At 38.9% G+C, this 24,392-nt stretch overlaps 1 protein-coding gene across 13 annotated transcripts in view; it reads left to right on the top strand.

Annotated features, from left to right (window-relative positions):
- Nucleotides 1–24,392, top strand: part of ATXN2 (ataxin 2) — a 119,680-nt gene that overhangs the window by 34,882 nt on the left and 60,406 nt on the right. For 6 of the 13 annotated variants that reach the window (XM_049866800.1, XM_049866797.1, XM_049866796.1 and 3 more), the window contains exons 6-7: nucleotides 20,543–20,557; nucleotides 23,383–23,507. In XM_049866800.1, coding sequence (XP_049722757.1) covers nucleotides 20,543–20,557; nucleotides 23,383–23,507 — 140 coding nt within the window. Of the gene's footprint in view, nucleotides 1–20,542; nucleotides 20,558–20,585; nucleotides 23,067–23,382; nucleotides 23,508–24,392 lie in introns of those variants that run through there. The other 7 variants (XM_049866793.1, XM_049866792.1, XM_049866790.1 and 4 more) reach the window with 2 other exon arrangements.

Genomic DNA, 24,392 nt, shown 5'->3' with positions numbered 1-24,392 from the left:
CTGGTCTTTAAAGTAGAACATGCATATTTAAAGAAAAACTTTAGAGCATTGGACTGTGTTTTGAGAATTTAAAAGCAGTTCTATAGCTATACTAAAAATTGAGTCCATTTCAGGTGTTCGTTGAGGAAAATACAGGAATTGCTGTGGTTTGTTCGGAAACCCTGGTGGTGGTGTAGTTAAGTGCTACGGCTACTAACCAAAGGGTCAGCAGTTCATACCCTCCAGGCGTTCCTTGCATATTCTATGAGGCAGCTCTGCTTTGTCCTATAGGGTCGCTATGAGTCAGAATCGACTCAAAAGCACTGGGTTTGGCTTTTTTGGTTATTTGGAGAACGTGCTCTGCAGTGCGGAGTGTTCAGTAACAAGCTGAAGGCTCTCCTGAGCAATTTTGAACTTGGTTCTAAAACTATTAAAATGATTTTTTTAAACCAAAATCTATAGCCAAATATGTAATTTTACTGCAAATTGTAGTTCATTACAACTTGATTTTTATTATTAAAACTATACCAACAGCCCTTTTGGTTTTGGGCTGATTATTTTGCACTGTTGATGGGAAGTTACAAGCCACCAGGAAGTGAAAGCCTTTTCTCTTGGACCTCTTTAACAACGTTCACCCCCATATTTAGCTTGCTTTTTCAGAGACTAGCAGTGCTAGGTACTCTGTAGCTGCTTTGAAATTCTGATGAAACAGTGTTCTGTTTTGCATCTTCTCAAATGTCTGTCTTTGATTCACAGCTTTTTGTCTATGAGGCCTTCAGTGGCCAGCACAAGGAAACAGGTCTTTTTTAGTTGTTAGCTCTGGAGTTGATGTTGTTTATGCCTAGGAGCACAAAATTATTTATATCTATACTTATACTGTGAAGTATTGCACTGTTTCATATTTAAAAACCGGCTTTGGGTCATAAGACAAAAGTACAAATAAAATTTTAGCTTAATAATTTACTTCATAGCACTCTTGGAAAAAACATTGACCACAACAGAAATGAGTACCAGCCATTTAGTTAATAGCCATTCACAATATGCTTTTTTTTTCTTTTTAAAGTGAACTGGCATTTCTAAAATTTGGAAAAGTTGTAAATGTTACTTTGAGGTATTTGGTTAGCCCATTGTTTGATCCCTGTCTTAGTCATCTAGTGCTCCTATAACAGAAGTACCACAAGTTGAATGGCTTTAACAAAGAGAAATGTATTCTCTCACTGTCTAGTAAGCTACAAGTCCAAACTCAGGGCGTCAGCTCCAGAAGGCTTTCTTTCTCTGTAGGCTCTGGAGGGAGGTCCTTGTCATCAGTCTTCTCTTGGTCTGGGAGCATCTCAGCACAGGAACCAAAGGACGAAAGGACGCACTCTGCTCCTGGTGCTTCTTTCTTGGTAGTGTGAGGTCCCCAACTCTGCATGCTTCCCTTTCATCTTTTGAGAGATAAGAGGTGGTGCAAGCCACACCCCAGGGAAATTCCCCTTACATTGTATTAGGAATGTGACCTTGTAAAGGTGTTACAATCCCACCCTAATTCCTCTTTAACATAAAATTAAAATGACAAAACAGAGGACAATACAGAATACTGGGAATCATGGCCTAACCAAGTTAATACACACATTTTTGGGGGGACATAATTCAATCTGTGACAATCCCCTTCAAAAATTAATGTCTTTAAACCTTTATTATGTTTTTAAATTCGCGTTCATTGTAGAAAGCCAAGAAAATGCAGACTGGCTTAATATCTTTGAAATCTTTCACTAATAAAGTGATGGATGTGTTTTCCTATAAACATAAAAATACACGTTTTTGGTAAGGATATCCAATATAGTAGTGCTTTCAGGTATTTTATTTAAAGATTGTACTTGCTTAGTGAGTTGCCCAAATGTGTCCAATGTTTAGCATCCTGAGAATAACACTAGTGTTTAGAATTTCAGGTCTCTTAAGACAAGTAGAAGCTGTCCTCTCTATAAGAGACACATATTATTTTGGAGATACTGTTAATATGGGAAAATCTTTTTGAGGATAATTAATTGGCATGGTTTATTAATTATAAAAATAAAGACATTTAGTACTGCTTTTAGGTTCGTATTATTTTACATTAAAGAATAGATTTCTAAGGAGCCCTGGTGGTGCAGTGGTTAAGCGTGCAGGTACTAAAGCTGCTAATCAAAAGGTCAGTGGTTCAAACTTACCAGCAACTCCACAGGAGAAAAGACCTAGTGATCTGCTCCCATAAAGATTATAGCCTTGGAAACCCTATGGGGCAGTTCTACTCTGTCCTATAGCGGCGTCACTACGAATTGGAAGGTACTCAACAGCACACAACAACAACTTAAATTTCTAGTTCCCTTCAGTAAAAGAAGGTGGGGTTTAATGCTGAGTTCACAGTTTAGCCATCTGGGAAGAGATTGGGACTTCAGGGCATGTGGTGCTGAGTGCAGGCAGGGATAGGTGCCGTGGGTGTCACATGATGAGGTCCTAGCAGTGGCTCTCTGTGGGTCTTGAGGATTTGTGCCTTCTTTCATTGCTTCATGATACCCTTTCTGTCTCAGAATTGGAGATTATCTCAAATAGTTTCTCCTGACATCAGTTTGGTACTTGTTTTCTACAACTTGAATGGGCAGATGGATTTGAGTTTTTTAAAGAATTAGTGTGAGTGATAACTGAAATACTAATATTATATTGTAGCTTCCTAAAAAGAAGAGGGATATTCTTTTCCTTTCTGAGCTTCTAGCTTCTCATAAGTCTGTTCTGTAATATTACTGTCCAATTCTTAAGGTTGATAATATTCACTAAAATTCCAATGCATATCCTTTGTCAGACTCTTGTGCAAAGTACTTTATATGCATTTTTTTTTTCATTTAATCAATACAGCTTCTTTCTGAAGTGAGTATAATTATTATTCACATGTTATAGATGAGGAAACTGAGACAAGTTTAACTTGCCAAAGTGAGGACACAACCCCAGCTCTCTCTAACTCCAAGACATGTTCTTAAACATTGCACTGTGATGACGTAAGTTATGTGTTCTGATGTGCTGTTTAGCTGAACTGTGTCTCAGAATTCATCTGCATTAATGTTAAAAGATTTCCCCACAAATAAAGCCAAATTAAAAAAAATAAACACAAGGATCCAATATGCAGATTATCATATTACTCAAGATTCTTTTCGTTTTTAAATCTTTGGCCTTATTTTTGGGAAAACCTATAGTGAATAAAGTCAATGTGACTTTTAGTTCCTGATGCTAATAACTTCATTGATTTCAGTAAATATTAAAAGTTGTCATATTCCTAGATATATGCAAATGAATAAAAGAGGCTTAGAAAGAATTGATGTTTTTGTATCATAATGTGGGTAAGTTTTATTTGCTCTCTTAAATGTTACATACATGTGCCAGTTTTGATTTGTGGGCAAAACGAAAAACAGTTTTATATCTTGTCACTTGTGGGCCCCTTTGGCACAGATACTTAAAAGAGACCCGTCAGGTTATTCCTGGAAAATCAATGTGTGTTTTATCCTGTTGGTGAATCCCAGTGCAGGCAGACTGGGACCCTCACTTTCTGCTTGTCTGCCACCTGCTTTAGGGGCATCAGCTGCCTCCGTCTCTGCGCTCCTTACCTCGGAGTCGGCCTGTTAGCTCGGTTCCTTTCTTCCATGCTGTCCTGTCTTCCCAACACTCCTGTATTGTTTCTTTATTCATGTTTTGCTCTTTGATTTAATTACTGCGACTCAAGTATGTTTCAGTCCTGTGGCTTCTCTTCTACTTCTTAATTCCATTGCCCCACGTTGTTCTTTCTGCCACATTGTTTCTGGTGCCCTCAGCCTAGAGATCAAGGGTCAACAAACTTAAGTCCCATGGGCCAAATCCGCTTGTTGCCTGGTTTTATAAATAAAATGCGATTGGCACACAGCTGTGCCCATTCATTTATGTGTCATCTGTGGTTGCTTTCGTTGAGTTGAGTAGTTGTAAGAGAGACTGTACGGCTCATAAAGCCAAAAATATTTCCTCTCTGGTCCTTCACAGAAAATGTGAGCCGACTCTTAGTCTAGATCATTTGCCCTGCTGCATTTGGTGCTGAGGCAGCCTACTTGTGAAAGTGGTTGATCAAAAATACATATTATACTGGTTTTGGTGAAATAATATTGGACATGCATTGTCCCTAAACTGATGGCTTGAAACTCATGCTTTGCCTCCAATGTACCCAAAACAGTCTGTAATTTCATGTACTTCCTTGTTTGCGACCATTCAAATTGGATTACTTTTTTTTGTCACATTTAGTGAAAGTCATAGAATGAGAAAATTGGCTAGGGGGGGAATGAGCTCCATTATCAACTTCCTGCCCCCTCCCTATCTACAGTTTTGTCCTTCCACTTGCCATCATTATTCTCTCTCCTCTGATTTTAGTAGTGGGGATGTGTTGCTTCCTGTTCAAGCCCAACTTCTCCAGTCATACCCTCGACCCTGTCCCTTCTACCTTTCCTAAACTCTTGCTCTTTTACCTTTGCTTCTCTGCTAACTCCTTCCCTTTAGACTGAAAACCTACTCAAGTCCCTCTCATTCAAAAAATGATACCTGCTTACGCTGAATCCATCTGGCTAGTATCCTGTCTTTCTTCCTTTCCCATCCAAACTTAACTCTCATTTTCTGCTGACTCCTGAACCCATTGTAATCTGCGTTTTATGTTCAAAACTTGGCCGTTTCTCTACGGCTACCCAAGACATGTAATTGCTAGGTTCTCTGGGCTCTTTTTCAGTCCTTACGTTGCTACTGGATTTGACACTGTTGATTTCTCCCTCCTTCAGACTCTGCTCTTTTGGATTTGGTGCCGTTATACTCTCTGTTTTTCTGTGTCTTACTGATCTTTCTTTCCCTGCCTTTTCTTGGGCAGCTTTTTCTTCACACACACACACACACACACACACACACACACACACACACAAAAAAAACCAAACCTATGGCCATTGAGTCAATTTTAGCTCATAGTAACCATATAGGACATAGGGTTTCCAAGGCTGTAATTGTTGCTGAAGCAAACTGTCACATCTTTCTCTCATGGAACAGCTGGTGGGTCCAAACTGCAGACCTTTTGGTTAGCAGAGAATGCTTAACGATTCTTCCACCAGGGCTCCTTCATACTGCCCTTAAATGTTTGTGTTCCCACTGTTTATTTTTTCCCCACTGTTTTTACCACATGACACTCGCTCATACGCTCTCATAATTTCAGTTACCCCATGTAAGCCCCCTCCCCAGCATCTCCGTATCATTGTCCGTATGCCATGTTGTATTATACCTATGTTTTTATCTCCCTCATTATATTTTGAGCTCTTTGTGTGTACATACTGCCTTTACTTTTCTTTATCCTCCAGAACTACCATAGCATTAACACATAGTATAGACTAATATGTATGTCTTTGAATAAATGAAACTATTGGCTTTCACATACACTTCACAAACTTTAAAGAAGCACTGATTTATGTAATGAGCATGAAAGCTACAAGTGGTCTTGTGTGTACAGCCAGCCAACAGATATTTATTGAGCTCTGGAATGTGTTCATTGCTGTGCTTGTTGCTATGGACAGTACAAAGAAATACAAGACTTAATCTATTTTGGGTCCCTTTTGAGAACCTCATGAAACTGTATACCCTCACCCTAGAAAAAACACACTTATAACTTATACATTTAATTCCATGGTGTTCACAGTTCCCCTAGGGAGTTCATCCATGCCATGTTATGAAGCTCTATTCTAGGCATTTCCAGAGTTGGAGATATCAAGGCATGTGAAGGAATTAAAGAGAAATGGAATATTGAACTAAAAAAAAAAAACCCACTGCCATAGAGCCAATTCCAACTCATAGCTACCCTCTAGCACAGAATAGAACTGCCCCCATAGAGTGTCCAAGGAGTACCTGGTGGATTCGAATTGCCAACTCTTGATTAGCAGCTGTAGCACTTAACCACTATGCCACCAGGGTTTCCATGTTGAACTAGGTGGCCTTGAATTCCAAATGGATTTCAGAAATGTGAAGAGTTGGGTAGATTGGAGGAGTTGGAATATGAAGGTGTGAATAGAGAGCAGCGAGAAATAAAGTCATATAGATTGTCTTATTCTGTTGTTGCACTATTGTGTTCTGACATTTTTGTCCTGTTGGTCTGATAGGGCAAAGCCCCACAAGTAATAGAGAGGGACCTCTTCCGAAGAGGGGTGTGATATTAGGAATGCCATTTAAGTCATCTAAGGAAAAGGCACACCCCAGAGCAGGAATTGGCCTAGAAAGCCTTGGATTCTGAGGAGTCTAACTGTGTTCTGAATTCGTTCATGGGTGGTGCTCTACTAGGGCAGGCACATGCTTGTAGCTAGGAGCGCAGCAGGCTCTGAACAGGAAGTGTTAAAGCTGGGTAGACGGCAGCCTCTCAACTGGTCAAGTGATCAGCACCTGCTCTGCCTGCCCTCTGAGGTAGGTAGGCAGGTGGGTGATGTATGAGCAGGTGCTCTTGTGGTTGGGGGCTAGCCACCCACCAAGATAGTGGCCAGTTCTAGTGAGCCAACTGTGAATTACTCTCCATGTCGCAATACTCTTCTTTTTTAACTGAGACATTAGAAAGTTCTTTTCACTACCTCAGCTTTGCTGTGGGCTACGAAGAAATGGATATGTGTCCCTGCTGGGGCCAGCGTAGTAAATGGAAACTAACATCTACTGAGGCAAGTATGGAGATAGCACTGAGATTACTGAGCTTGAAGTAGAGCCAGGTGATGGAAAGAAAGCAGTAGTCTGAGGTAAATAATAGGAAAGTGTTGGATGTTCACTAAAATATGACTTCCTTCCATTTATTAAAATTGTATTGTTTCTGTATGCATTTTTAGAACATATAGAAATTTTCTCTGTATTCTTCATATGTATGCCAAGGTCAGAATAGTAATTATTCACTTATTTTAAAAAAACTGTAGCATGAAATGGAATTTTATTTAGACAAACAATGCAAAAATATTGTTTGGTACTAGTAAGAGTAAGATGTCTTCGTTCGAGATATATATGGAAGCAGACAATAAAAAAGGAAAATGTCACATTCACAATAGCAACAAAATTTAAGTGTCTAGAATTAAACGTAGGCTATGTAGATAAATTGTAGACTGTAGGATACTTGGAGGACATAAAAGTTTGACTAAATGGAGAAACATGGTATATGTGAATGAAAAGTAAGGTGTTCACTTGTCCTTAAAGTAATCTAAAAAGAATATCTCATATTTTTTTTTTTTAGAAATTGACAGAATGATTTATAAGATTATATGTGTTTACAGAATTCTGAGATTTTTTTTCAACAAGCATCAAGAAGGAAGACTTGCCCTACCAAGTATTAAAATGTATTGTAAAACTGTAAGAAGTAAAACGTGTTTGTCGTAGTAGCAAAGAATAAAGAAGCCAAGAGAGACTAAGTTCACGTGGGCATTTAGTTAATAAGGTGATCCTTTAAATTTGGAGTAAAGGTGGATTATTCAGTGATTGGTGGTGGGACAACATTTGGGGGGAAATTATCCCTTCTTTACCCCATCACCAAAATAAGATCTAGATCTAAAATAGAAATGTACAACAAAGCCAAAAACTTATAAAAATTCTAGAGCTAATTTTGAGGTAGGTAAGGACTTCCTAATAATGACCATCAAAGTAAAATATTGAGATATTTGATTATAAAAAAATTTAAAGCCTTAAATGTGCTCAAAAGTACCATAAATTTTAAAAGACATGCTATAATCTTGGGAAAACAGAATAAAAAGTCTTCCAAATGGCCAGTGACCATACAGAATGATGGGCCATCTCACGAGCAGTCAAAGAAAGGTCGATTCAGAGCAGTGGAGTATGATGTTTTCATCTGTCAGCTTGCTGCCCTGGTAGAATGAGAAAGATGAATATGTTGGAGAGAAAGTTGTAAAAAGGACTCTTTATACTTGAGTGATAATGTTCATTGCAGCTCAGTTGCTAAATTCTGTTTTTTGATTCCTGAACATCTCTGATTTTACTTTTTTTTCCTTTTGCCATAGCTTTTCTACAAGATTCCCTTCCCTTTCTCTCTCTTCCTTTAGCTTTTGAGATTAAAACAGTACCTTTACAAAAGGTGCTCAAACAATGAATGATTAGAGTCATTTCGTTCTTTCAGATGGCACAATTTAAAGTCTCTCCCCCCGCCCCAAAAATGGAGTCCTGAGCCAGAGTCTAATAGAGAAGCTGAAAACGGAGTGTACCTTTCTATTGGCATCTTTGTTACAATTTCTTTTGATCTCTTTTGTAGATAGTGCAGGGGTCAGAAATCTGACAGTCTGTGGGATCTGTCACCTTGTTTTTTAAAATACAGCAAACCTGGTTAATTGTGCTTTCACATTTTCTTGCTCTTCTGTGAGTTTTATAGTAATCAGCCTGGCTGTACATTCGGTGCACATTTGTTCCTGTGGAGTCTCAGCCATTAACCTTCATTTGTGTCTTTCAGAGGAATCTCATTTGTGAGTTTAAAATTTTTTTCCTGATGTTTGGTTTTTGAAGTCACATACAGCAGCATTTCAAGCTTTTTTCAACAATTTCACCTCAAATTTTAATTAAGCAAGTGTAGGTTTTGTGAAAATTGCTTTAAAAATGTTAAACTATTAATTTCAGTGCCTTTTTATGTTCTATAGTAGGCCAAGTAAAACTAAGATGATATCATTTATCTTAAAAATACTTATCTTAAGAGAATCTAATGTAGACATCTCATAAAGAGAATATATTGGGAGAGATAATAAGGACTGCTGGTTTATAGTTAAATAGGATATATTTTTCCCTTAGGCATTTTTTTTTTTTCCATTCTTTTCTCACTTTATCATTGTTACTGTTAGTTGCCATCTAGTAGATTCCAACTCATGGCGAGGCCACTTAATCATAGTTCCACAGATATAATCATTCAATTTGTATAGGAAGAAAATGAGGTTTCTTCACTGTTATTCCATTCTGGAGCAAACTGGCACAGCAGAAACAGAGCCACATGCTCCAAGCGCTTTATTCAAACATTTGATCAAATGTTGTAGAATCAAAGCTAAATGGGCATTTGTTGTGGAACCCTGTACCCTGGATTTTTATTAAATGGTATGGTGATTGGAGATAAATGTCATATTCCCTAGTCATATTCTACGCTTTTTCCTTGGGCTCCATAAGGAGGATGTTGTTGTCGTTGGTTGCCATCGAGTCGATTGCACACATGTTCCATAGCGTTTTCAAGGCTGTGACCTTTCTACCAGGTCTTTCTTCCAGAGTGCCTCCGGGTGGGTTCAGACAGCCAGCCTTACAGCTGGTAGTCAAACCCTAAACCATGTTGTTACGCCCAGGGACTCCTCATAAGAGGGATAGTGACATTGAACTTTAAACAGTACTTCGGGGTTTGCTTTTCCACATCAGTTGATTCTTTCCAGACTTTGGTCAAAGGAGTACTGAGGCTTGATCTGAGAAAAGAACAAAACAAAATGATTCAGTTGGTTCTGACTAGAACCGACTGAGTAAGTGTGTGTGTGTGTGTGTGTGTGTGTGTTCGCCTGTGCGTGTGTATGTGTTGTGTCTTAAACACAGCAGGGGATATTTGGACTGAAACTAAAGGCTCTTGATGTGATACACTGTTCTTTTCCTTAGCTGCTTGCTGCTCAGGAGCTCTTTCAGGTGGCTTACTGGGAATCTTAGAGCTCATTATTGCTGCTTCCCGTCTGCTGTACTTGCAGTTTTGAAGCTGACATCCTTTAGATCTCTTGCCTGCTTCAGCTGTCCCGATAGCTTCCACCTCAGCTTTCTTGCTTTTGGCTTTGTCCTTTCTTCCTCGAGTGGTAAATTTACTTTGAGATATAGAACTCAGAAATTTTATGGAGGTCATGGTCAAAAGTAACTACTGCTCTAGTCTGTTATTTTGTTGTCAGAGAACAGTGACATTGTCTTCAAAGTTAAGTTGCGTATAGCTCTCAGGAAGAGAGGACTCCTCCCCCCGCTTTTTTTAAGATGCTGCGTTTTGGAATTGTGTCGGCTTTGTAAAAAATCTGTTGCTTTCTTTTAAGTGAATGCCACATTTGAGTCTTTTCAAGGTAGCTCTTAAGCAGTGCAATCTTTATTTCCATTATTTCTATATGACTAAGCGCACCGTAACTAGATCCTAAAAGTGATTTTAGTCCATAATAAAATCTGATTTACATAATTTTTCTTTTAAAGGAATTGCAGGAATTTGAGACTTGTAGCCTTGAACTTGTTCTAATTTTACCATTTGGTTGTCATTTAAAACCAGAAGAAATGACTAAAGCCGTAAACTATCAGTACAGTTCAGTTTCTGAGACAGATAGGCACTATTTCTAAGGAAGCCTATGTTTTAATACTAGCTTTGAACAAGGCAGTGTGCAAAGACGTTATTTAGATAGCTTTATTTCAGGTTAATATAAACCAGCTAGTATGTAGGGCTAAGATCACTGTTTGGATGTATAATATCAGTCAAGCAAGCATTTATTGATTTGCATGCATGATAGTGTGCTTGAGAAGTAGAAGCAGTCCCTGTACTGTGACAATTGTTACTTGAAAGTTGTCAAAATAAGTATGAAGTAGACAAAAGTGGATTTTTGTTTTCCACTCTAAACTTTCTTCCTACTGAAATTTGTATTGTTTTGAATGATCAGAAGATATAATAGGCATCAAGCCCCAAATCCCCAAAACCAGTGATGCTGCTTATATGTAAACATATATGTATAACATAAACATATATGTTAGTCTCTTGAATCACACGCCTTCTGATAAGAGATTAAAGCAAGACAGCCTAGGATCCTGTCTAGTCAGAAAACGTATCTTTTGTCCTCTTAGGACACACAGTTTTACTAATAAGTAGGATCTGAGCTATTGTAATACTGATACTTCTCTTCATTTCTGAGCCACAAGACTGCATTTTAGAAATAAAAAGATTTCAAGCCCTGAAATACCTCTAGCTTTCAACCAAGTAAATTTTTCTTTTATTTGGAACCACTGTCACCTAGTCTTCATTACCTGGGCTATAGAGAACAGTATTAGTATTTCAACAGCAACCCACTGCCGTCGAGTTGATTCCGACTCATAGCAACCCTATAGGACAGAGTAGAACTGCCCCACAGGGTTTCCACGGAGTGCCTGGTGGATTCGAACTGCCAGCCTTTTGGTTAGCAACCACTATGCTACCAGGGTTTCCTTTAACATGTATATTGAAATATAATTCACATGTGTTACGATTCACTGATTTAAATTGTAAAATTCAATTTTTTATTAGTATACAGGTAGTCCACGACTTAGGGTGCAGTTCTATTTCTACCACTTCGCATAAGTCGATCCTGAAGTAAATTGAATACCTTTTTTTTTTAGTATTTTTTTAGTTGGAAACCCTGGTGGCGTAGCGGCTAAGTGCTATGGCTGCTAACCGAATGGTCGGCAGTTCAGGTCTGCCAGGCGCTCCGTGGAAAACCTGTAGGGTCGCTATGAGTCAGAAACGACTCGATAGCACTATTTTTTTTTTTTTTAGTTTTCATTATTATTGCCTTTTATTATCAGTACCTTTATAAATCCAATCTTTGAACGAACATCTGGGAGTGAACATTTGAGGATGATAACATCAGCAACACTGTATGTAGTACATATTACTAACAATAAAATGTACCAAAGAAAAAAAAACACTTGCATAAGTGACTTCAATATGTCATAAGTTGGGAACTACCTATGTTCACAGAATTGTGCAGCTGTCACCTTAATCAATTTAGAACATTCTCATCACCTTTTTTTTTTTTTTTCATCACCTTAAAAAGAAACCCCATTTTCCTCCCAAACTTTCCTGCCCTAGGCAATCACTAATTTCCTTTCTGTCTCTATAGATTTGCCTATTCTAGACAGTTCATATAAATGGACTCATAAAATATGTGGTTTTTTGTGCTTGGCTTCTTTCACTCAGCATAATGTTTTCAAGATTTCGTCCATGTTGTACCATGTATTAGAACTTCATCCTTTTTTTATTAATGAGTAATACTTCATTGTAAGGGTATACAGCAGTCTATCCATTTATTAGTTGATAGGCTCTTTTTTTTTTCTTCACTTTTTGTTATTAAGAACACTGCTGTGAACATTCATGTACAAGTTTTTGTAAGGATATATGTTTTCAGTTATCTTGAGTGGAACCCTGGAAGTAGAATTGCTAGTGCATATTGGAGAAACCTGCCAGACCGTTTTCTCAAGTGGCTGCATCGTTACACGATGCTCTCAGCAATGTGTGAGGGTTCCATTTTTTCCATATCTTCACCAATACCTGTTATTCTCTCTCTCTCTCTGATTATAGTTCTCCTAGTGGGTGGGTGTGAATTGGTATCTCATTGTGAGTTTTGATTTGCATTTCCCTAATGACTTCTGATGTTGAGCATCTTTTCCTGTGCTTTTTGGACGTTTGTATAGCTTTCTTAGAGAAGTGTCTATTCAGATCTTTTGCCCATTTTTTAATTGGGTTTTCTTTTTGAGTTGAAGAGTTTTTTTTTTTTTTTTTGATATATCCTGGATATCCCATTCTGTGAATTATCTTACCATTTTCTTGATGATACCCTTGATTCACAAAAGGTTTTAATTTTGTTCAAGTCTCATTTATCTTTTTTTTTGGTCGCTTGCGCCTGCCTAATCCAAGGTTACAAAGATTTATACCTCTGCTTTCTTCTAAGATTTTTATAGTATTAGCCCTTATACTTAGGTCTATGATCCATTTTTAGTTAATGTTTGCATATAAAATGAGATGGGGGGGTCCAACATTCTTTTGCTTGTGGTTATCCAGTTGGCCCAGTACCGTTTGTTAAAGAGACTGTTCTTTACCCCATTGAATTGTCTTGGCATCCATGTTGAAAATCATTTGACCATTAATAGGAAGATTTTTTTCTGTACTCTCAGTTCTGTTTCATTCATCTGTATGTCTGTCCTTATACTAGTACCACACCATTTTGATTTCTGTAAGTTTTGAATTCACAAAGTATTAGTCCTCAGCCTGTGGTTTTTTTTTCAAGATTGTTCTTGGCTATTTTGGGTTCCTTGCATTTCCATGTGAATTTCAGGATTATATTGTCAATTTCTGCAAAACAGCAGCTGGGATTTTGGTAAGAATTGTGTTGAATCCGTTGATCAATTTGGAGAGTTTCACCTTTTTAACAGGAGTCACTAGGTAGCACTTGGTTGCTAACCAAGAGGTTGGCAGTTTGAATCTACCCAGAGGTGCCATGGGAGAAAGGCCTGGGAGTCTATTTCTGTGAAAAATCAGCCACGGGAAGCTCCATATGGAGCATAGTTCTGCCCTGACACACACGTGGTCACCGTGAGTCAGAATTGACGCCATAGTAACTTTTTTTTTTTTTAACTGTCTGTCATAGGTTGAGGGTCCCCCACCCCCCAAAAAAAATTTGTTTCAATTTGGTTAGTCCATGATTCCCAGTATTGTGTGATTGTCCACCATTTTTGTCATCTGATGTGACTTTTCCTATGTATTGTAAATGTTTTGTAGTTTTCAGTGTACAAATATTACTCTTCTTTAGTTAACTTTATTCCTACGTATTTTATTCTTTTTGGTGCTGTTGTAAATTTTCCTAATTTCATTTCCAGATTACAGTAGAAATAATTTTTTGCACCCTTTACAGCCAACTAATAGAAATCTTTATTTTGACTCTCTTTTTTTAGAGTAGGCGCTAGACTTAGAGCCCTGTTCTTTGAGTGTTTGTTCTGCCCACTTGTAGCTGGTTTATTAGTTTTCCACTGATACCCAGTACTCTTTATGCATGTCTGTTTTGTAAGATTCTTCTCTGTAATTTCCAACAGAACTTGTAATTCATTATATTTGGAGGTCAGATTTTTTGTTGTGTTCCCATGTAATTTCAAAGTAATATATTTTATGACACTTCCTCTGGAGCAGAAACTCCTATTCCTTTGAAGCAAATGATAAAGTAGAATGGCTGTTATACTATAAGATTAGAACCATAAAGTACCTGTTATAGGATGGTTCTAGAAAGGCTAGGCTTAGCTGTATTTGTTCTTTCAGTCTCTGTTAGTGCACTTCCAGAAAGACTCGGATCTTTTTCATCAGGTGCTTGAAGAAAAAATTATGTAAGGATTCTTTTGACTTAAGTTTGGGAAGAAAGTTGTTGTTTTATTCCTTTTACTTTGTAGAGTTTTGCTTGCTGATGTCCTATCCACATTTTTATCTTCCTCACTGTTCCCATTGGTGGATTGTATCTGTACATTGCTGTGACTTTCTAACGAGCTTTTCTTCTAGATTCTATCACTTCTGGTCATTCTGGACAGATAGATCTTGGGATGAGGAAATTCTTAAGCATTGCTTTTACTATATTATCATCCCATCTCTTGCTCAAAAACCTTCAGTAGTAGCCACTCTTACTTACAGAATGGATTTGGGATGTTGGCATTCAGGGCCCTTCCCAGCAGAGCTTCTCTTTATCACCTTTATAGTTCATCCTTCCCCAGTAGTGATGCCATGTTCAGCATGCTAGGCATTCCTGTCACCATCTGCTAGACATTCCTGTCTCCATCTCTGACCTGGCTTATCTTACTCCTGGATTTTACTCTCCACCTGAAATATCTCCCTCCCTCCATTGGAATTTTAGTCACTTTTTAAAGACCAAGCTCAAATCTCCGCTCTTTAGACCTACCCTGCTCACTGTGATCTCTCATCTGTTTTTATTGCCTATAGTTTTTATACCGATGGCCATTAAAGTACACCTTTTATTTTGGGCACAGAACAGTTCACTGTTTTGGTGTGTGTGGTAAAAAAATATATATATAGCAAAACATTTTCTATTTCAGCATTGTTTACGTGTACGATTCAGTGACATTAATTACGTTCATCACATCGTGCAACCATTACCACTATCCATTTCCAAGTTTTTCCATCGCCCTTAGTCATGCCCCCTTTTTTTTTTAGTAGTGAAACCTCGTGCTGAATCCCAGTTAAAAGCAGGGCAGTGGTGGTGGCGGAGGGTTGTGGGAAGGCCCTAGATCCCTACTAGTTCCGCTTTCCCTCTGCCTGCTGAGGAAACTGTAGGGTTTCATGAAGCACAGTTGGAGAACAGTGGTTTGTCTCATTCACTGAACACTCAGTCAGCTTTACAAAGCTGTGTGTGGTATCTTTTGTCATTATGTTTGCTCTCCCCCAATGCATTATAATTTTCTGGAGTTTAGAAGTCACATTTATATAACTAGAGATGTGTCCCTCTTGCAGACAGTAGGACCTCAACATATATTTGTCCTTCAATTGATTTTTTATCTTAGGTGTTTTTGCATTCACTAGACCCAGGGAGATATGTTTGGCTAGAGTCTTGCTTTTGATTTCTAGTTTTTTTTTTCCATTACATAGATATCTTGCCATAGACGATGATTTGAGTAGTAATTACTACTCAATTCTGAGGCACTCAAGAAAGCAGTTATTCCTAGCCAAATCTAAAAACTGCTTTTGTAGATATCCAAGGCATATTTTTCTGACAGGCATATGCTTCCAGTAGGCATTTTGACACCCTTTTGAAACATGAAAAACAAAATCTTAAGTGTTAGCGTTGAAAATAAGACCCAAATGATTCTTGTAGAAATAAGAAAAGTTAAGTGAAGTATTAAAGCATGCACACAGGCAGTCTGAAGGCTTTTTACAGTAAATAACTTGTCCCGCCTGTCGTCTGGATTAGAAATGCACACATACTTGAATTAATACCTAGGTATATGATGTGTTTGTGAGAAATAGTATGAAACCTATTTGACGTTGATTCAGTTTGAGCTCGTAGGATTATAAGGTACTTTATCTTTGAGATCCACTTATTTTTATGCTAGTCAGGGTAGAAACAACCTCCTTTCTACAATTTTCTTGTTCAAATGTCCCAGAGGTCATTCTTCCCCATTTGGAAAAAAAGACATCCTTTTCTATTGAGGTACGAAGTTATTTAAAAATTTGCCCTGAACTTAGGAATTCAGGTGGTTGGCCTTTTGTTCTTAATTTTATTGTGGAAGCTTATTGGGCTTGCCCTGCCAAATGTTGTTAGGGGTCTCATTGCCTTGGCCACTCCTGTGTTCTCCTTTGGAGCCCTGGTGGCGCAGAGGTTAAGAGCTTGGCTGCTAACCAAAGGATCAGCAGTTCGAATCTACTAGCCGCTCCTTGGAAACCCTGTGTTGCAGTTCTACTCTGTCCTATAGGGTCACTATCGTATGTCTCCATCTACTGGAAGTTCACATTTTTTGCCGCTAGTTTTTTTTTTTTTTAAACACGACTTTTAAAGACTGTGGTTTGGTCAAGGGTTTCAGCTTCTGGGAGAAGAAGAGATTACAAACAAGGAAGGCTCTGTTGCCTGTTTGGGAGGTATATATGCTGCAGAGATAGATCCTGGTTCCCTGTCCATGTCGTACCATGTGTGAGCCTGGATTACCTGTGTTAGGTTTTGTTATGTTAAGTAAAATTTTTTTTTTCGAGAAAATCTATGCAGCAAAATGTACACCAGTTGTACAATTTCTGGATGTATAATTCAGTAACACTGATTACATTTTTCAAGTTATGCAATTATTCTCATCCTCCTTTGCTGAGTTGTTCCTTCTCCGTTAACATAAACTCACTGCCCCCTAAGGTTCCTATCTAACCTTTCGAGTTGCTATTGTCAGTTTGATTCCATATAGATAGTTCTTTAAAAGAGCACAATTCTCAAGGCTCAACTCTTGTTTGGCTTAAAGAAGACTTAAGATGTTAGACAATCGTTAAACCTTTAAGTGAAACTCAAGGCGGTAGTTTCGGGGGTCATCCAGCCTCAGTGGCTCCAGAAAGCCTGGATTTCATGAGAATTTGAATTCTGTTCCATGTTTTACCCCCTTTTTATCAGGATTCTTCTGTAGAATTCTTTGATCAAAACATTCAGTAATGGTAGCCTGGCACTATCCCATTCTTTTCATAAACATTGGTTTTAATACTTTAGCCCTTTCTGATTAATTCTCTCCTAAAAAGTGTCCAGTCAAATGAAAAACTTGGGAACTAACTTACGAATTCAACCTCAAAGACTAGAATTTTGTTGTTATCTGTTACCTGTGTGGTTGTCTCAAATAAACCGACTGTGACATTGCAAACATTCAATAATTTTGCTGGATAGGCGAGGAATTATAACTAGTGAGAATTAATTTTTGAGGACTAAGGTGCAAGCCATGGTATTTTCAGTTGCTTTATATGCATGGAAATCTGGACAATTAATAAGACTGAAGAAGAATTGATGCCTTTGGATTATGGTGTTGGCGAAGAATGTTGAATATACCACGGACTGCCAGAACAAACAGATCTGTCTTGGAAGAGGTACAGCCAGAATGCTCCTTAGAAGCAAAGATGGTGAGACTTCATCTCAGGTACTTTGGATGTGTTATCAGGAGACACCAGTCCCTGGAGAAGGACATCATGCTTAGAAAAGCAGAGGATCAGTGAAAAAGAGAAAGACCCTCAACGAGATGAATTGACACAGTGGCTGCAACAATGGACTCAAGCATAACAACGGTTGTGAGGATGGCGCAGAACCAGGCAGTGTTTCGTTCTCTTGTACATAGAGTCTGTATGAGTCAGAACCAACTCGATGGCACCTAACAGCATGACAGTTGTGGGTTGTGGTCATTCAAAATGGACAGTGTCCACTGCTACATTTTTAAATAGGAGAGTGCTATTGATGGGTGTTTTTTTGTAATGCAACTTTAGATATCTTGGTATTTCGAAGAGAGGTGTGTATACCTTTGGAATGCATTCAAGTTTTGTATAGCTTTGTGGCCAGGACCCTGATAATTTCAAATATTAGCTTGCAAATGGTAAATGTTCCAAACTTTTATTTTTAAATTGGTCCTTTGGAACAGAACACTGTTGCTGTAGAAGCTGAGCCTTCTAAGCTCTGCTGCCTCAAAATCTTTCGTCTCCATCCCATTTTAGCATCCTGCTTTCATGGCTTTGTCATCACTCAGGACTGCTGCTCTTCAGAATACCCTTCAAGTCTACTCTGACCATAGGCTTCTTACCCTTCACTCTGCCACCCCCTTCTCTCTTGCCCCTCATAGGGTTCTCTGACCCTTGGCTCTTCCCTGGCCTTCCATTTTCAAACTCCTCTCTGTCCACTCCTCTAGCCAGCCCTGCTGGGTGTGGTTGGGGGTAAGTCCCATTACAGTGCTGGCTAGTTACGAATGTGGGGCTTCCAGTTCTTGCTGGACCTTCAGGAGAGTTAAGCGGATCTTTTTTTTTCACCTCCTTTTCCAGCCTTAATGACCACCCTCCAGTCACTTATTCTGTCTACTTCATTTTGTTTATTCACAGCAGGTTGCCCTTCTGGCTTGTTAGAGCATTTACAATGGGTCCTTAACCTGGCTTCATGGATTCCCAAAGAATTCATGGAGGAGAATCAGGGCATCAGTGAACTTGGATGGGAAAAAAAGTTCACATCTTTATTTTTACTAACTTTTGACTGAAATTTAGCATTTCTTTCTATTACAAATGTAGGCAACAAACCACTAGTAGTAGCAGGACCTGTGACTTCAGCACTTGTAGAACTCATAGCACTTTTACCATTTTGATACATATCCTTGAAATTACAGTAATTATTAGACCTGCTACTAGTCCTATAGGATCACTATGAGTCGGAATCGACTCGACAGCACTGGGTTTGGGTTTGGCTGGACATTACTTAATGTATTTCTAAAGAATTTAACTGTATTTCATTTTAATTGGCCTCCTTTGATTTTTATGGAACAGTTCTGCCGTGTCCTGTAGGGTCGCTGTGAGTCAGAATTGACTCGACAGCAATGGGTTTGGTTTTTGGTTTATATTTTATGTATTTAAAAACATTTTCCCCCAAATCCCAAGAGTCCACAGATCAATAAAGGGTTAAGAATCCTTCCACTAGAAGCCCCCCTCCTGCCCGAGGATAACTTGTGCCCTTGGTTTTGCTTCTGTCCATGTGCCCTGGGCCCTTACTGTGTTCATTATCCCCGTCTTGTTTCTTTTTGCTGCTCTTGAATTTTAGCTGTATAATAAAACATACGGTATATGCTTGTATATAAATTCAGGTAGTACCAAAAGCTAAAAAAACCTATTGCCATTAAGTCAATTCCAACTCATAGCAACCCTGTAGGACAGAGTAGAACTGCCCCATAGGGTTTCCAAGGAGCAGCTGGTGGATTCAAACTGCTGACCTTTTGGTTAGCAGCCGTAGCGCTGAACCATTTTACCACCAGGGCTTGAAAAAGGTATAATCTCCCTTCTAATCCCTCTTCCCACTTCCGTGGGGAAGCCTATGGACTAATGTAAAATTCAGAAAAATTTTATGTACATTTGTAATGCCACTCTGGTCTATGGTAGAGCCTTCTTTTCCCCTACTTAATTCCCGCTTGTGTTCTTGAAGGTATAGATCAGCTGTCACTTCTAAAGCCATAGCCTCTTGTTTCTCACAACTGTGTCCATAATTATATTTCAGCACTCATCATAATAGATTCCAGAAGGTTTGCTTCCTGTCCTGAACTACCCGCCTTCACCCTGGAACTCCTACAGAAAAAGGCAGGGATTGTGTCTAAGTCAGATACGAATCCCCAGCTCAGCTGAGCTCAGTGACCAGCACAGAGTAGGGACTCAGTAAATGCTGAAAAATGAATGTCTAAGTTTCTTTCCAGGTTGACCCCACTGTGACTGATGTTTACACCATATAGGTTGGTCCACGGTGAGATCCACCATATTACTGATGATGTGTGATGAGAAAATGCTGTAAAAAAATAGTTGGAAAAAAATGCCATAATAATTGACCTATCAGAAGAACCATGTAATTAAAACAGATTTTCTTATTTGTCTCAAATTTCATTTTTTGAGGAAAAAGTGTATTGAATTATTTTGTGTATTTATCAAGTGGGCAGCTGAGGACTTTGGTGAGACTTTGCTGGGAGCACGTTCAGGGGTTTCTGATGTTAATTTGATGTAAATGATTTTTAAAATTTTGTCCCATTTATGTTAATTTTCATAGTTTTTATAAATCTATATTTACATTATATATTATACCTGTATAATATATGAGTTTACTGTATTGTACTATTAATTATAGTATGTCACTAGCATTTTACTTTTTCACTGCCATTCTGGCCCTTTAAAAAAATTCTAAGACGAGTCTGGATTAATAAACAGTAAGAGAAGAAGAAAGGTTGGGGAGCAGACTACGTGGTCTGTTTGTTGCCTGTGGAGTGAGAGAAAAATGACACAATGGTTAAGCGGGTTTTTTCCTATATGCCACCAGGTGGCACCATCAGCCCAGAACGACTGGGTTTCTGCGCAGAATCAGAAGGAAGGGAAGGTTTTGGGAGCCAGCTGTAGGGGTAATGTAGGGGGGTGGGGCTAGCATATGGGTGTGGGTGAGGGAGAGATAATCTTTATGCATTTTTTTCTCTCTAGAGATTTTTGTAAATTAGGTGTTTATAAAGCAGAAAATGAAGCACATGAAAAATATCATTTCATCTGATAATTTTTCTTTTTCTTTTTTTCTTTCTATACCTATAGTCCCTTCAGAAACAGGTAATACTTTTTAATAGTCACTTTGTATTTCTGCATCTTGCTCTTATAATGCTTTTGTTTCTTACCATAGATATTGTAAGATTAATACACCTTGATGTATGTACGGCATTGTAAACATTTGCATGCAGATTCCCACAAATGCAGTTAGAGTGTAGCCAGTGGGAATTTTCTGAACTTTACAACATGGTACTATTTGTCTAATACCCCAGCAGTGGTGTTTTAAACGTCTAAACATGGGTGTTAATAAAATAGGTGACTTGTTCAGAATTTATAATACTGGGTACTGGTAATAGTGGAGAATGAGACACCCAGCTCTTGCTTCTTCTAGGTAATAATACACTCTGGCTGAGAACAACCAGGATGACACAATGAGGTCTTGCAAACAAAGCCACTGTGCAGGGTTTTCCCAGCATCCTGACCCCATAGCCTCACTTTGTGCTGACTCTCCACTTCTGTATATTTTTCTCTACACCCTGGAATCATCTTTAAAGAGGGACTTTAACTTGGGGGAGTTTTTCAAATCAAGGAATATCATTCCTTTTACATTTTCCTTTCTCATTTCTGCCTCAAAAGAAAATTATAATGCTTAATTAATTCCTTCATAAGGTAGGTATTGTAAACAGAAGATTTAAAGTAAATATGTAGTATTGAAAAACACGAGCTACTTAACAATGGCCTCTTAACACAAACTAAATTGTGGTCAGCAGAGTAAAGCCTGGTTCTGTGAAGTTTTAGAAATATTTTCTTTTCCACATTGGCTCCAGTTTACTCGTTGCCTTCAAGTCAATTCGGACTCATAGCAACTCTATAGGACAGAGTAGAACTGCCCCGTAGGGTTTCCAAGGAGCAGCTGGTGGATTTGAACTGCCGACTGTTTGGTTAGCAGCCAAGTTCTTAACCACTGTGCTACCAGGGCCCCCTTTTTTGATTTTGTATAGAATAATGCTGGTACCAGCATCTTTAAGGTATTTCTCTTGTACATTTTGACCCTTAATTTAAGCACAACTTGGTTCAGTCCCTAGTTCTTCCTAAATGCTCTTAAATACACGCATATATACACAAATACTCTGCAATGTGAAAAAGTCTGTTTATGTGGTTCTCTAGCTGCTTTGAGCTTTAACTTCTTGAATAAAAAGATTGCTGTCTTTAGTGCTGAGTTTCTAAGTAAATGCTTTATTTATTTAAATGTATGCTTTTCCAAAACAGTATGGTTAAAACATTAACAAGATCTTAAATATAAGTTTTTATCAACAGTTCCTGAAACTTAAGATGATCCAGGGTAGGGCTGACTCTGGTGAATGTCAAATGAGGCTAGGTTTTTAGGGCCAGCGGCTCCCAGCTGAAGATGGGGTGTTAGCAAGACAACATCTATCTCTTGGAACCTCTCAGAGCTTTTTCAAAATGCAGGCATGTTTCGTGCCTGCTCCACCACACCCCCAATTGAGGCCTACTGCTCTGGGAATCCCCCACAGCATGCTCTTAGAATTGCTAGCTATAGGAGCAGCGCTGGCTAGGGCTGGCAGCTAATTAATGCTCTCATTCTCCAGAACACACACACACACACGCACACACACACACACGCGCCCCCACACACACCCCTGTTGTGGGATCAGAGGAGGTAAGAGCTAGCTAGGCTTGGAGTGCCGTGATTGAATTTGCTATGTCGAATCTCTTACTTTGACGTCACTTTGCCCACTAGGGAGACAGTGACCATTAATAGAAGCAGTGCCAAATCAAAACTTCCTCTGGAGTTCTCTTTTGAAGGAAACTGTGTGGTTAGGCTGTAGACGGTTTCCTTCCTGCCCTTGGTGGCAGCTTGCATTAAGAATGAGGGCACAATGGCTGGGGGCCAGTACTCATTAGAGCCAGATCAGCAGAAGAGTGGCTCCCCAGTCTTGTGCTAGGAGCTGCCCTGGCGGTCCAGCCATTTAAATGCAAGCCTATATCTACGAAGTCTGTTCTCACACTGTCATTGCTTCTCACACTGTCATTGCCCGAGCAGAACTTTATTTAGCTGATTCCCAACTCCCAAATAGAGAATATTTCCTTTGCTGGACAGCAGCTTTGAGATACAGCGATAGTTGCCATCAGCTAAACATGCTGATGCCACCTTGCCCTTACATGTCAGGGCTCCTCAGTGACAGCAGTAGGGGAGGAGAGGACACAAATGAGTGAGAAAATGTGGATGGGAAGTCCAGGTAGGCCTCCCACCTGAACTGTCTGGGCTGTGTGATGCACTGCAGGGCAGTACTTTGTAGCAGAGTGGCTGTGGGGAAAGTGGGCTCTGTGAAGGGATGGACCACTTAGAATGGCTTCAGTTACTAATGTTAAGAGTCTGTTAGGACACTGACCAGTGCATATAGACATGGATTTGGAAAGTTAAAAAACAATCTCCATGTGTTTGGCTGCAGGTACTCTGAAGGTATATGTAATCAGTGGGTCCATTAAAAGAGGTCTTGTTTTGGATGGATTGAGAGAAAGTTTCTGGGTCACTTCTGAAAAGCACAAAGTAATTATTTTTAATAAAATTTAATGAATTGTGCAAATACATTAAAACTTGTTTCATGTGGCTTAAAATTTTTTCAAAAGAAAATAGCTTTACTGCCAATCCTCTGTGATGTCATTTTCTGAGTTAAGTTGTCTGAGGGTTGTCGGATTAGATGTGGTGACATCTGAAAGCATACTGCTAATGAATGCTGTTCTTACTATTCCAGAAATTCACTTTTGAATTAAGCATACTTATTTGATTGTTGACAATTCCCGAGTGTATTTGTGTAGCCAGTTGTCTGGTTGTATAATCTTTCAGCCAAAACCATCCTTTGCAGATGCGTTTACTGACTCTGCTATCAGTGCTAAAGTGAATGGTGAACACAAAGAGAAAGATCTGGAGCCGTGGGATGCAGGTGAACTCACTACCACTGAGGAACTGGAGTCTTTGGAGAACGATGTAGTAAGTCAAATCTTTGCAATTAGTATCAGAATCAATGGCCAGTGTGGTGCGTATATGGCTTCCTATCTTGTGATTTGTACTTAAGTACTTTTTTTTTTTTTTTTATTGTTTTAGTAATGTATTTAAAGCAACATTTTTATTGTGTAAGTAGTTACTTCCCTCACCCTCCACAGGCAATAAATTAAGAAAAAGTAGTTATTTTACTTGTAAGGGTTAAGTGGGAGTGCTGTTTGTTCTCCTGGATGCTCATGAATAATTCTTTTTGATTAAAATAAATTGTAATCAGCAATATACAAATTTAAATTGGAAACTGGGAAACTTCGGAAATGCCAGACTCTTTAGCCTTGAATACTCCGCAGAACAGGGCAGCCTAAGGCAAGTGGTGCGTTGAATTGTCTGTTGGCTTTACCTAGAGATAAGGTCAGAGTGGGACGTTCTAGGATTCTTGTTGAGGAAGTACTCACCTATAAACTCTGCTTTTAAAGCATGGAGACATAAAGCAAAGTCACTTGCCAAAAATGAATGTTTAGATAGCACAATTTGAATTGGATGAAGAGTCTTCCATTGAGGATGACAGAGAAGTTTTTATAACAGATTTGCATTTGATGTTGAAGGCATTGCTTGCCCAGTTATGAAACTGGAAGTCCGTGGCAGCATATCATCATTAACTTTCAAACTTGTAAAGAATCGTGCGTACCTAATGCGTTGGTTGTTAACTCTGGCGTCACCTCACCTAGTGGAGGCTGTGGAAGACCAGGCCCTCCTTCTACACTGTTAGTGAGGTACACACATGGATAGCAGCTTTCTGGAAATGTTTACCAAAACTTAAAACGCAGGTGTACTTCGTCCCAGCAGTTCTACCTCTTAAGAATTTATTTTACCCGT

The sequence above is a fragment of the Elephas maximus genome, chromosome 22, assembly GCF_024166365.1.
Source record: "Elephas maximus indicus isolate mEleMax1 chromosome 22, mEleMax1 primary haplotype, whole genome shotgun sequence".
Classification (NCBI taxonomy): domain Eukaryota; kingdom Metazoa; phylum Chordata; class Mammalia; order Proboscidea; family Elephantidae; genus Elephas; species Elephas maximus.
The sequence above is the reverse complement of the archived record's forward strand: the minus strand, read 5'-3'. Positions and strand labels throughout refer to the sequence as shown.